The sequence below is a fragment of the Mugil cephalus genome, chromosome 16 (assembly GCF_022458985.1).
Source record: "Mugil cephalus isolate CIBA_MC_2020 chromosome 16, CIBA_Mcephalus_1.1, whole genome shotgun sequence".
Taxonomy (NCBI): domain Eukaryota; kingdom Metazoa; phylum Chordata; class Actinopteri; order Mugiliformes; family Mugilidae; genus Mugil; species Mugil cephalus.
In genome coordinates this window covers 6,584,140-6,597,027 of record NC_061785.1, presented here as the reverse complement: position 1 = coordinate 6,597,027, position 12,888 = coordinate 6,584,140, and the positions used below count along the sequence as shown (strand labels likewise).

Genomic DNA, 12,888 nt, shown 5'->3' with positions numbered 1-12,888 from the left:
GGGAGGAGGCAGTGTGTCGAGGGAACGAATCTGCATGAAAGAGCTTTTCATTGATCGATACTGAAAGACGCACACGCGGGTGGTTAACGTCTGCTACATCCTGCACATTAGTCACACTCCTCTGAGGCCAAATAAGGACGCTTTGCACGGTGCGTGATGTTGAGGTGCACGGCTGAAGCCAAATCAGACTGATCACAACACTGCTGCATGTGTCCCCTTGGATAAAAGCCAGACTCACATTGTAGACAAAAGTAGTTAAATGACATAAATGTTATGTCACTAGCTATACCAGGCTATAGTGCTAATACTAGCTATAAAGGTAGAGAAGCTTTTTAAAGGTCATTCAGCTCTCATGTCTGCAGCCTTCTACTGTTGTGTTGTTTGTAGGAGCCACTGCTAAAACTGAGTGCTTTTTTTTTTTTTGTGCCTGTGTGCCCTATGTTCCGTGAAGTCTTATTATAGGTTCCTAACAACGCGGCTCTTGCAGTAGGAACAGTTTGAGCTTTTCTTGGACCTTCTGTTTAGACCAAACTGTGTTTCATCCTCCAGGGCAACCAGAGTCTTCTCTTGCTTCTCAAACGATGGAGAACTCCACTATGAAAGATGAAGCCGTGTACCAAAGGGCTCCTGAAACCCCTGTCCAGAAAATCTCTTCAAGTAAGTTAACATGTCATTGACGTCAGAAATCGACCAAAAAAAATGCAGAGCTGTTGCTCGTAGTGATGTTCTCTCTCCTGTCATTACTAGATGAGCCATGTCTAGGGGATAAATCGATTTTCTGTCAAATGGAGGTTCTTGCCCGTTATTGTTCCATCCCTGGATATTATAAGCTTTGTTGTGAGTCTTGCAACAAGAGGGAAACCCTCAACGCACACGTTTCTGACTTCCCCGACACCCCTCAACCCGAGACCGCCGCTCCCTCTCACCCCGCCTCGTTCAAGGCCCCACTCGTCACCACGACCCCGACCCCGCCACAAACCACTAAAGCCATGAGTCGACGGCTTCGCTCCACCAACCCGGTGCCGACCGCGGCCACCGCTGCTCAGCCTTCACCGGCGTCAGATGCTGAATCTCCGCCCCGGCGTCCTCCTCCCAGCGACTCCCTCCTCGCCGCCGAGGAGGCAGATTCAGATGCGGGGCCTCTTCTACCTCCAGGGCCGACGCGGCCCACAGCGGACTCCAGTGGAGGTGCCTCTCAAGAGCACATTCCAAACAGCACTTTAGGCTCAGCTGCTGCCAGGTCAAGAAGGGACAATTTAGGATCCGAGAGGGACTCGAGTCACAGAACCCTGCCCGCTCAGAAATGAACAGCGAGCAATGTCGTGAACATGCTGCTCAGTGAGACAGTCGCAAAACAGCAGCTTTGCAGTATCCGGTTCACTCAAAGTCTTGCTGCAGATAATTTCTTTTTTTTTTCTTTTTTTTTCTTTTTTTTTAATGCCAGTGAACTTAGACCAGACCAGTGACGGTTACCTCATCGAAACCCTCGGAGCGATGATGTGCGTGCAGCGTCGCTCTGCCCTCTGTGCTTCAAAATATGAAACGGAAGAAAAAAAAATAGTTAAATAAAACGAAGGTGCTGTAAACTAAAACGACTACAAGACGTGTTCAAAATGTGATGACTGCATTGCTACATTCATGTTTTTATCTGTGTACAGTTGTGTAAGCCTGTTCTTTTTTTTCTCAAGTGCATTAGAACTACTATTGAACTTGTATTGTGAACATGAGAGGTCAGAGGCCATGGCTTTGGAGGCGCATGTGCCAGGTCTGGAGTCTAGAGTGTGCCACCGGAACAATTAGTTCAGTTACTAATTCAATTTCAGTTCTTTCAGTTACAATTACAATTTCAGTAGGGCTGGGCAATATAATGGCTTATTTTATTCTGTATACCCACAGTATAAGGAATATGTAACATTCTACATCAAGAAACAAGAGCAGTAACACTTAAAAGGGTGCATTGCACCAGCAGTTTGAAGCAGTTTGTTCATCATAAAGCTAATTTAGACAAGCCAGAGACTCAAAAGAACCTGGCTGGTGTGTGACAAAATGACAACAAAGGAAGAAATAATCTTGATTTAATTTCTCCAAGGTATTTGGGATCAGTAGGACCTAAGACGTATAAAAACTAAACGTCACCTTGGAACAGGAAGGAATAGTTTTTGCCCTCATATGTGGACACTGGGATTATTTAATTATTTATAATGTAACAAAGTCACCAATGTGTGACAAAATATAAAACTGTTCGTTTTAATACCTGAACATGGCTGAGCAAAACAAGAATTGCGAACAATTAAGTCCCAACGTCCTTAAACGAGTACTCGCTAATTAGCAATGTTGTGGCTTGTTGCTGTTGATAAAATTTGTTAAATTTGCGCATCATATCAAACTAGTAACGCTAATAAGCCTAAATATATATGTTTTAACCACAGAATTTGATGTGATCATCTGTAGAATGAATCCGATACGATGCCCGCTATCGTGTTTAGTGTATTGACCCTTTGCTACCACTAGATGGCAGATTAAAGTGTCCACTAACAGGTTTAAATGAAGCAGAATAAGCTGCAATAAAACCTAAAACATAATGTCCCCATATGAGGACGCAGGGTCTCGGGAGGTTAAAAAATGGCCCAGCCCTTATTATAAAACAAAAACCCTTTGTGTGCTCAACTTTAAGTTTTAATTACTATTAGTATCTCACGTCATTTCACTCATCTTCACTCTCTAGTTACAGTTTCCATTTCCTCGTAGGTCGTAGCTCTAGTTTAAAACGATGACTATGACCGAGACGCATATTTTATGCTTTTTGTTTATTATCTTAGTCACTGATTCCAGTAAAGCCTTTCACCATGGTGTAATTATCCCAGTGGCACACTCCAGACTTCATAGTCATCACTCCTAGCAGGGAGCTTCATGCCTTCTCTGCCCCCCCACCCACCACCCCCCCTCGGTGCTCTTTTATCATTGTCGTTGTTGTTGTCCAAACCTAATATACCGGTGATTATCCTCACTGATAAAATAATCATGACTGTTTGCAAGCCAACCCCGCTGTAGCATGCCCTCCGTCTGTCTACACGGAAGTCGGTGATTCAATGCTTTAACGAACAAAAAAGACACATTATGATATTTCTTTATTCTTTTTTCTTTTTTTTTAGATTATAATGTACATAGTGTAAATTTCAATTCATGAAACAATGCAATTGGAAAATCCAGGCGATGCTGTAAGTCTACAGGCTGTGGTTGGTTATGCTGTTACACCGTTCCTGCGTTGCGGTTCATAACGTCATTTATTGTATAGTTCTTGTATATACGTACGTGAATGAAAGCTTTAAATGTTAATATTTATTGAATTTTTAAGTGGTATGGTGAACAAAGTAAAACACATTTGAAAGAATGGAGATTCTCGTCAAGCTGTTTTATTTAATCATTTAACTTGGCTACTAAAGTATTTACACCGATCAGCCACAACATTAAAACCACAGACAGGAGAAATAAATAACATCGACCATCTTGTGACAGTATAATGTTTTGCTGGGAAACTTTTGGACCTGGCATTCATTCAGGTGGATGTTACTTAGACATGTAGCACAAACCTAGACCAGACCAGGCACCCCCACCCTGTAGCAATGACTCCATCAAGGAGCAACCAAAGATGGAGAACAGCACAAGGTGTTGACCTGGCCTTCAAATTCACTAGATCCCAAACTGAAACTCATAGGACCCAAAGACCCCCACTAGCATCCTTCTGCAGCCAGACACCATAGGACCCCCTTAGGAGGCCCATGTCCACTCTCTAATGAGTCACAACTGTGTTTCGGACCTACACAATCTTAGCAAGGTGGTCATAATGTTATGCCTGGTCAGCGTTTAGTCCGAATCTAGATTCACTGCATATAAACTGAGAAGGAACATTTGTTTTACAGTGTTTCCATTAACATTTTATTTATATTTGTAATGCAGTGGATGAAAACGTATCACACGCTACAACATCTTATTGATTCTGTCCAGTCACACACAGAGAGTCGTTCACCAGTGATGACACATAATCAGGAAATCCTAATGAGGTTTGAGTGGCACAATGTGACATTAATTCCTATTGCGAGCGCCGCTTCCTTCCTCCAGGCTGGTGTGGCGCCGGCCTCTTCCTGAGACGAGCCCCCTCCTCCGAGCAGCGCTTCGTTAGCGTTTTTTTATTTTTTTCTTCTCCCGGTCTCTTCCTCCGTGAGCGATGACGAGCCGTTGCTCCGGTGCGAGGATGTCACAGCAAAGGGACTCAGCGCAGGCTCAGACGTCTGCGGAGGTGTTTGGTGAAATCCAGCTGTGCCCGAGGCAAAGCCTTATTGACGATGTACTTTGGCAGCCAGCCCTGAGGACAAAATTTTCTTTCCTTAGACCACTAAATTAAAAGGAAAATCAGCTAGCTGCTCAATCAATGTATTAAGTATTACTCATAATAATAATAATAATAATAATTTACTAGGTGCAAGCTTTTGGCCAAGCTCTGAAACAAATCTATTGATCTTTGCGTCCTTGTCGCTCCCTTTCTTTAGTTTGACATGTGCAGCTCTCCATGAGCAGCAGCTAATTAACCGAGTGTCAGAAAAGCTAGTGCAATGATTTGAAGTGAAATCCAATAAATGAAACAACCAAAAAACTCAAAGCAGCAAATTATCCTAATTTTATTATTATGCAAGCCTTTCCTAAGGCTTTTTAAAGCAGGGGTTCTGTTGTACAAATAGAAATAATCGTTTTTTATAACTCCAAATACTAATACTAGAATACTAGAAAGTTATTATCCAGAGCTACAGAGAGACTTTACTGCTGTTTTCTCAGCCCGAAAATGAAACTAATTGTGATGAAACTTGTCACGAACGAAAACAAATACTCGTTTTTCTGCAGTACCTATACACAGGTTTACTCCCTCCACCACCCCTTACCTTACCTCCGGTTCCTTATCTCACTCACCAGCACACTTAGCTGTGATAGCACATTCTTATCCTGTAGCTGCACGTTATCTGCAAAAATGGGTATTCTATATCACAGTGAGTTTTTGTCAGCTATGCTGCGTTAATCCTTTTTCCGCATGTACCGACTGGCATTAAGAATGAGATCCTGATCTTGACACGCTGTCGTAATAACTGAAACTGTCACCTCATTTTAGCACACCGCTTTGCTGAAAATGGAGGATTCTCCGTGGTATTGTTTCGTCTACTGCTTGTTTGTGTGTCGCATTTGGCGCAAAACAGTCAGTCCGAGTGCACAGATTGTTTTAGAGTAGACATTAATTTACCTTTAAGTCCATGTTCAGAAGCCACGTGAAACGACTTTTTGTTGCATCCTCCTCTAGAGCTTGTATGACGATGCAGGTTGGCCCGTCCTCGGCTCTGTACACATGGACATGAACTTATTTACTTCAGAAATGAATTAAAGTTTAATATGGATTATATGCTTGTCCGGATGGTGTGTTAGGGTGAAAAATCTTCACACAATCGTAAAGATATACAAGAAAGAAAGAATAGCTGACCAAAAAGGGATTCGTTTGAAGAATAGCTTATAAATGCTGAACCCTAGGGTTAGGGTTAGGGTTAGAGAACCCTAACTGCCATTTTGTTTCAGTGGAAGTAAATAATATTGATCATCTTCTAACAATACAATGTTCTGCTGGGAAACTTTGGACTTTGCATTCATGTGGATGTTACTTGACATGTAGCACCCACCTAGACCAGGTACCCACACCACAAAGGGGTCAGGGTTCGATTTACGGTTAGGCTGTCCTAACCTCCATATTGGCTCAAACTAAAGTGTCCAACAATCAGAATCTGGTGCATACAATCATGGGTTCAATATGAAATCTAATGATTTTAGTGAGTCCTTCTCCTTTTGCACTATCATGCTAACACACTTTCACGTTGTTTTTGTTTTCATATTTTGCTCTTCTGACATGTCTGCAACAACATATTTTTATCTCACGTCCACAAGATAAAAAACAAAACAAAAAACAGCAGACATTTAATGTCAGGTCAAATTAAAATGTCAGAGCAGATCAAAACAATTGCTTTTTTTCCCACTCTTTGTCATCTCATTACCAGATTAACTCTGTACTTTCTGGGAGAAATATGAATGAATTAACGCCCCCCGAACACGTGACGACAAAGTGATCCCGTACCTCACAAAGCCTGCCTGAGGGGGGAAGGACTCCAGCTGAACTGCTACTCCTCCGAGGTAAACCCTGGACTTTTGTTTGCAGCTGTGTCTGACACTCAGGAAGTCCCTTTGACCAATCAGAGTTCCCGCTCCCTCAGCTGAAATCTCGTGAGTGACAATTGTTTCTTGCCCAATGTGTTTCAGAACCTAGGGACAGATATTAGCCACACTGAGTTTGCAGAAACACATACACAAAAAAGGATCTGCAGCATTGGAATGTACTGAGTAATGAGAACGTGCAAGTAAGTATTCCTTCATGGACTGAATATCGCTTAAATAGCATTTGCATATGTTAGCTGCAGTATAACCTGAAACATGAACCATCCAATTATCGACAGTAGCCTCTTGTGAGGTGTTGAAAAGTCAGCTGCTCACTTTGATGTGCTGTATGCTCGGGTTCCACTTGTGCATTTCCTCAACTCTGACAAACAGAAGGTCGTAGAGCTCGTCCACGCTGGCCTCGAGGACCGCCTCCAGTCTCAAGACCTTCTTGGCCCCCGGCATCTCTTTGCTGTGTATCACATCGCCGTTGCTCTAAAGGAAAAAAAAAGAAGGAAAAAAAAAGAAAAGAAGAGGCAGACAAGTTATATAATGCTGTAGCTTACGTCTGGTTTATTTCAGAGTGTGCGACGGTTGAAGTTTGATGAATGCTCTTTTAAAAGGACAGGATGACATTTTAGCCAATCAGACGCTACCTCTGTGATCTCGACCTCCCATCCGTCTCTGTCCTCCAACATGCTGAGAGCCTTCCTCATTGCTTCCTGGCCTTGTTGCACATAGAACATCTCATCTTCTTTTCCTTGCGCTGGCTTTATATTTTCTGGTTCTGGTTTGGCCTCTGCAAGAGAAGGTTTTGGTAAGTGACAGTTAAAAAACAAACAAATAACTAAACTATTTAATAAATACGTGGTCATATTTTACCGGTATACTTTAAACCAGCCTGTGGCCTCATGTGATGCTGGATTTGACCCCATCGCTGCAGGTGCGTGATCTCCTGGCCTATCACTGCCACAGCTGTGCGCTGAAGTCCTGCACGATTGAACAGAAAAGAAAACAACTCAAGAGCTTTAACCAGAATGCATCATTTCCACAAAATAACGATAAAAAAGGGTTTTCTGAATGTTTACCTGCCATACTCCTGAGATGAGGGTAGGAGATTCCACAGCAGAGCTTCACAACAGCAGGCAGCATGTTGTCTGTCGGCAGCAGTGACAGCAAAGTAACGGAGCCCGTCTCTGGTCTTTATATGGGCCGTGAAGGACGCTGGAAGAGATAAGGGGCAGAGATGAAGATAGGACTTGTTCTGGATTCTGTCCTGAAGGTCGAACTTGACAAGAGTTTTTATTAACTAAAAGAAGGCGAGGATGCAGGGCTCATTCGGTACAGCCGTGGGAATGGTTAATCTCTGCTGCCCAGCTGCTTTAGACACTCAAGAAATGACAAAAATGGCTGTGAGTGGAAGGTTTACCAGAACGACAGCTGTGAATCAAGTGCAGTGGTGGAGTGGATGATGATGAGCTCAAAGATGGAATTAAAAGGAATCTGGGTTGCACAAAACCTGAGGCAATGCAGAAATGCATTATCACATGACGATCTGCCACAACATTAAAACCACTGACAGGTGTCAGTAACTAACATTGTCCATCTTGTGACAATTCAATGATCTGCTGGGAAACTTTTGAACCTGGTATTCATGTGGATGTTACTTAGATATGTAGCACCCACCTAGAGCAAATCAGGCACCCCCGCCCCATAGCAATGACCATCCCCAGCAGGATGCAGCCTGACACACACACACACACACACAACAGTTTAGGAACAACTCAAAAAAATATGGAGCTCAGCACAAGGTGCTGAACCGACCTCCAAATTCCACATGAAATTTCCAGTTTTGTGTGTTTAACTTTTTTTTTATTTATTTTTTTTTAATTTTGATTATTTTTATACTGTGTATATACATATTTAAAGTATTTATAGACATGTCCTAGGGTGGGAACCATGATGCATGGTCCTTTGGCTTAACATGGCTTCATCCCTGTGGAGGTTCTGTGTCTACCTAATGCCAAAATGGCCAGGGTGTACCCAGCATCTCATTTAATGGATTATTGATGGTTGGTGCCTCTTTATTATATTAAATACAAGGAAGGGCCTCTCAAGTGCATGTCCAATATATTAGGCTATTTCCGCAAAGTGCCGTCATTAAAGCCTGGTTTAAAATAAAGTCAATGGCATAATTTTATCCAGAGAAATTTTAACTTAACACTGAAACGTGACAGCTCCTGATCAGGAACTATGAGCATGATTTAACAACAGAGGCTGTTAAGAAGCATAATTCATATTGGTTTAATAGCTTAGATTTAATTATATAGTGTGCAAAAGGTACTACTTTTCTTCTCAACTGTGTTTCTCTACACTAATTAACAGTATAACAGTGTTGTTTGTACATATTTGTTTCCACTTGTGCAAGTGATAATAATGTTTAATCAAATTTAATGTCTAAATTCATCATTTAAATTAAATAATCCAAGTAATGCACACATCTTTTGTTCCCCAAAGCTTTCTGAATGCATATAAACAGGCAAGAAATACTCTTCTTACTGGAAGACATAATTATCAAAAATATATGCGTTGTAATGTGTTGACCTGGTGAGGTTACAGTACTTACCACAAGCCCTTTAGGCTAATTGGCACCATTACAGGATGCTTTTGAGGTTGTCAGTCTCCAGGGACATGATGGAATTGAAAAAATATTTAAATTCAGTTCGGTCAGACCCCAATCTATGACCCTGAAGAGCAGCCAAGATTAGGATGCTGAGGATGCTGTCATGCACCAATAAACCCGCAGGGAATAATGGAAAAAGATGCGGTTGCACACCAAGTAATCCTAATGGTTATCAGGGGTCAGATAGGGTGCATGGTGATATCGTCTGCACCCCTGGCACACTTCTGTTTGCATATGTTTGTGAAGAAAAGGAAAATGAAGGTTAAGGAGAGGTTAAAGTGGTTAATCTTTAGATAATCCATCTACACCCAATCTTTTCAGAATCAAAGCTAGTAACCGTTTCTATGAGTAATATGACCCTCAAGAGCAAAAGGTTTCATATCAGTATGCATTCATGAATTAATGCCTTCATCGCTGTTCTCTTCATGTCAGTTTAACCATGAGAGTGGCTATCATCTATTTTTCATTCTAAGGCATTTTCAAGGCCTTAGAATAGATCACACTCAAACATCAGGGTCTATTTTTACCTCGATGACAAGACAAGACAAGAGAAGACACAATACGATGAGACAAGACAAGACAAGACAAGATACGATACGATACGATACGATATGATACCATACAATATGATACCATACGATACGATACGATACGATACGATACGATACGATACGATACGATACGATACGATACGATACGATACAACATGATACGATACGATACGATACGATACAATACGATACGATACGATACGATACGATACAATGCGGTACATTACGATACATTGCAATACAAATGATATGATACGACAAGACACAACATGATGAGGCGACAAGATTAAAAACGCCAAAAGACACTACACAACGCAATGCAACACAACATGACAAGACGAGATGGGTTACGTTACGTTACGTTACGTTACGTTACGTTACGTTACGTTACGTTACAACACGACACTTAGAGACACAATATAATGAGAGCCAAGATATGATACGACAAGACAAGATACGATGTGACAATACAATAAGACTACTTAAGAAAAATGTGAACATGAATCCACTCTGCCACCCAAAGATGAGATGAGATGAGATGAGATGAGATGAGATGAGATGAGATGAGATGAGATGAGATAAGATAAACCATACACATTACTAGTGGTACAAAGAACACCATAACAGTCTAAACTTAGCCTAAACAAAAAAAAATTGCAAAAAATGCAAAGCAGTTAAGAGCAAACTCATCTTGTGCCTGCAAACTATGCTGTTATTGTCAAGCATCTGTGCTGCTGACATTGTGCTACAGGCAAGAATATTAAATTCAGAGGGTTAAAAAGGGTTTGTCCTTGTGTGCTTATAAACTAAGCTACAGTGCAGGGTGCAGGGATTTCAAACACAAATGAGCTGCCAACATGCCTCAGTGGTCAGACGACTTCTCAGCTGCACATTCTCTTTAGACTTGTTTGTTTAAACTGTTGTGTCTGTGCAGTTCATGAAACTGTTCTGCACAGGCAAACTCTGGATGATTCATTACTGGACAGATGTCTTGATATTCATACATGCATCCATTCAGTAATCAGCTGATTGTGACACCCACAAACACAATCCTGTTTCATTCATTCATTCATTCATTCATTCATTCATTCATTCTTCATTCGTCATTTTTTCATTTCATTTGAATAATTAATGAATCCATGTCTGGGATTATTTCATTTCAGGTTTATATAATATGCATTGATTGATTCATTTGTTCATGCATCTATTTAATTTATTTTTTTGCCGCATTTTCCAACACGTTAATTGTTACATGATTTAATAAACTGACTGACACCTGCTCCTTTCCATTGCGCTTACCACGTCTCTGAATTTTGTCTTGTGTGCACGGTCCTTTCAACTGTATGCTGCTGCAACACTGCAAATTTAATATAAACCAAGGATAATTTTATCTTATCTTCATTTGATTTTCAATTTTTTTTTTTGTCATTTTTTCATGGGAGGATTCTCATGTTGGAGGGGTTCCATCGGCCTCTCCTTGCATGATATGAGTTACACTACTGAGGTCTCTTGCTGTCATATCTGTAACACGTTTGGTATCTGGCACAGCTGCCTCTTATCGCCCAGAGTCAACAGGTGTCCTTGTGAGAAGGATTCGTGACGTCAATGCTGAACTTCACCTGCTGACCAGGCCAGTGGTCGCGCCACGAGCTAAGAGCCTTTGGGATGTGTCCGTGTGCAGCATGTAATTTAAAATAAATGTTTTTGGGTTTTTTTACTGTTTGACTAGTGATTTGTGGAGTGCATTTTCTGTTTCAGTTCTACTGTGTGCAGGTTATACACACTGAGAATAAAATGCACTGTAAAAAAATAAATAAATAAATTAAAAATGTGAAAATAAAATGGCAAGACAAAAGTCAGTCTTTGATGTTTTGTGTTTTGCAAGAAAGAGTTGGCATTAGGTTCTTTTCTTTGGTGACAAATTCATTTACAAAGAAAAAGCCTTATAGTTGATACAAAGAAGTTTGGTTGAGAGGACCTGAGGCAGTTTAGAAGTGCAAAGGGGATGGATGAAAGGGGTTGAGTGGAGTCAAATGTTAGAGTGGAAGATGGTTTTCTGACACAGAGTGACCCAGGAAGTCCTGTTAGTTTCTGTAAAGAACGGTAATGCCGGTAACACGTTACTTAGTTACCTCTACTCTGACCACTTTTTTCCAGTAACGAGTAATCTAATGTGTTGAACCAGTACTCAGATTGAAGTGAATTGTCCAAGTTACTATGCGTTACTATTTTTATTCATTTATTTATTTATTTTGCTTTCTTTTTGTGTCTCTGAGAGTGACATAACTATGCGACAAGTCACGTTCTCAGCATGAGGACAATTCACGTGTAACGCACTAAGGTCGCCCATGAGGAACATGTTTTTTCTCATGGGTGGCCCTAACACTGCACACGTGTAATACCACGCAGCAACACAAACGGAAACAACAATGGGAGAGAGGAGAGATGAGCGATTTCGAGCTGGAAATGCGACCACTGGGGTAGTGGTTAGAGGCCGAAGGGTCAGTGGAGTCCACCTCCCCGAAAAAAATAAAAAGAAAAAGAAAGAAGAGTCTCCAAGTCAAGACTTTGGAGCAAAACCAGTAAGTTGGGGGAGAGTTCAAGAACTATGTTGTAGAGGAAATGCTGCATTTTTGATAAAAACATGTATTTCATTTATTTATTTTTTGGTGGGGGTGGACGGCAGCTGCTGAATGAAACTAATACAGTAATCTATCTTAGTTACTTTTAAAATCCAGTAATCAGACAACTAACTAAAGGAAAGGAAAGCTGAGAACTGATACGACCAGAGAAAGAGAGGTGATAAACACAGGAAACAGAACGCCGTCTTTTTCTTTCCTTTTTCGTTTTATCTCTTTTGTTGGAGTTGTCACAAAGTGATTGTTTTGCTTTGGGGGGAGGAGTTTTGTGTCTCTGTGGGCGTTTGTTTGAGGTCTCATTGTAGACGTTGTGCATCCTTTGTGGTCATTTTGCACAACTTAATAATCATTTTGGATATTTGTGAATATTTCTGGGCCTCTTGGTGTTTGTTTGTGTCTCCTTGCAGTTGTTGGGAATCTTTTTGTTGTTGTTTTTGCAGTTATTTGTACATGTTTTGCATCGTTGAAATAGTTTTGCATCTCTTGCAGTAGTTTTTGGTTGTTTTTGTCTCTTTGTAGTGATTGCGATTTTATTCTGGTTGTTTTGCATCACTGTGATGTTTTGTGCTTGTTTTTTTTTTCATTCTTTTTGGTTGTTTTTGTGTCTTTGTAGTAGCTGTGAATCCTTTTCTGGTGGTTTTCCACCTCTGTTGAGGTTTTTGTCTCTTTATCGTACCTATTAATGGTGACAGGTGTTTTGATTTTCCAAAAATAAATGTTACCAGCCACTTAAAAACATAAGCTCCACCCATACACTCTTCACATTGGCCATACA

General features: G+C 41.0%; 2 protein-coding genes across 4 annotated transcripts in view; one reads left to right on the top strand and one right to left on the bottom strand.

The window, feature by feature from the left end:
• The window catches only part of LOC125022772 (A disintegrin and metalloproteinase with thrombospondin motifs 14), a 46,915-nt gene extending 43,524 nt beyond the window's left edge, over window positions 1–3,391 (top strand). For all 3 annotated transcript variants that reach the window (XM_047609700.1, XM_047609701.1, XM_047609699.1), the window contains exons 21-22: window positions 550–657; window positions 748–3,391. In XM_047609700.1, the coding sequence (XP_047465656.1) occupies window positions 550–657; window positions 748–1,307 (668 nt within the window). In that variant the 3' untranslated portion in view covers window positions 1,308–3,391. The remainder of the gene's footprint in view (window positions 1–549; window positions 658–747) is intronic.
• Window positions 3,392–3,532: 141 nt separating this feature from the next.
• Window positions 3,533–7,410, bottom strand: star2 (steroidogenic acute regulatory protein 2). The gene is made up of 7 exons (XM_047609433.1): window positions 7,329–7,410; window positions 7,123–7,230; window positions 6,897–7,039; window positions 6,577–6,735; window positions 6,164–6,348; window positions 5,288–5,381; window positions 3,533–4,363 (listed from the first exon to the last, which is right to left on the bottom strand). Exons 1-7 carry the CDS (start codon window positions 7,390–7,392, stop codon window positions 4,271–4,273), a joined length of 846 nt encoding a protein of 281 aa, XP_047465389.1. The 5' UTR covers window positions 7,393–7,410; the 3' UTR covers window positions 3,533–4,270.
• Between the last annotated feature and the right edge of the window lie 5,478 nt (window positions 7,411–12,888).

What these genes read in the sequence shown, in the direction of transcription:
- star2 (XM_047609433.1), bottom strand. Translation starts at nt 7,392, where the DNA reads ATGCTGCCTGCTGTTGTGAAGCTCTGCTGTGGAATCTCCTACCCTCAT. An exon ending in GGGAGGTCGAGATCACAGAG is followed by an intron (nt 6,736 to 6,896) that starts GTAGCGTCTGAT and finishes TTTTTCCTTTAG; the next exon opens with AGCAACGGCGATGTGATACA. An exon ending in CCTCAGGCAGGCTTTGTGAG is followed by an intron (nt 5,382 to 6,163) that starts GTACGGGATCAC and finishes CCATGTGTACAG; the next exon opens with AGCCGAGGACGGGCCAACCT.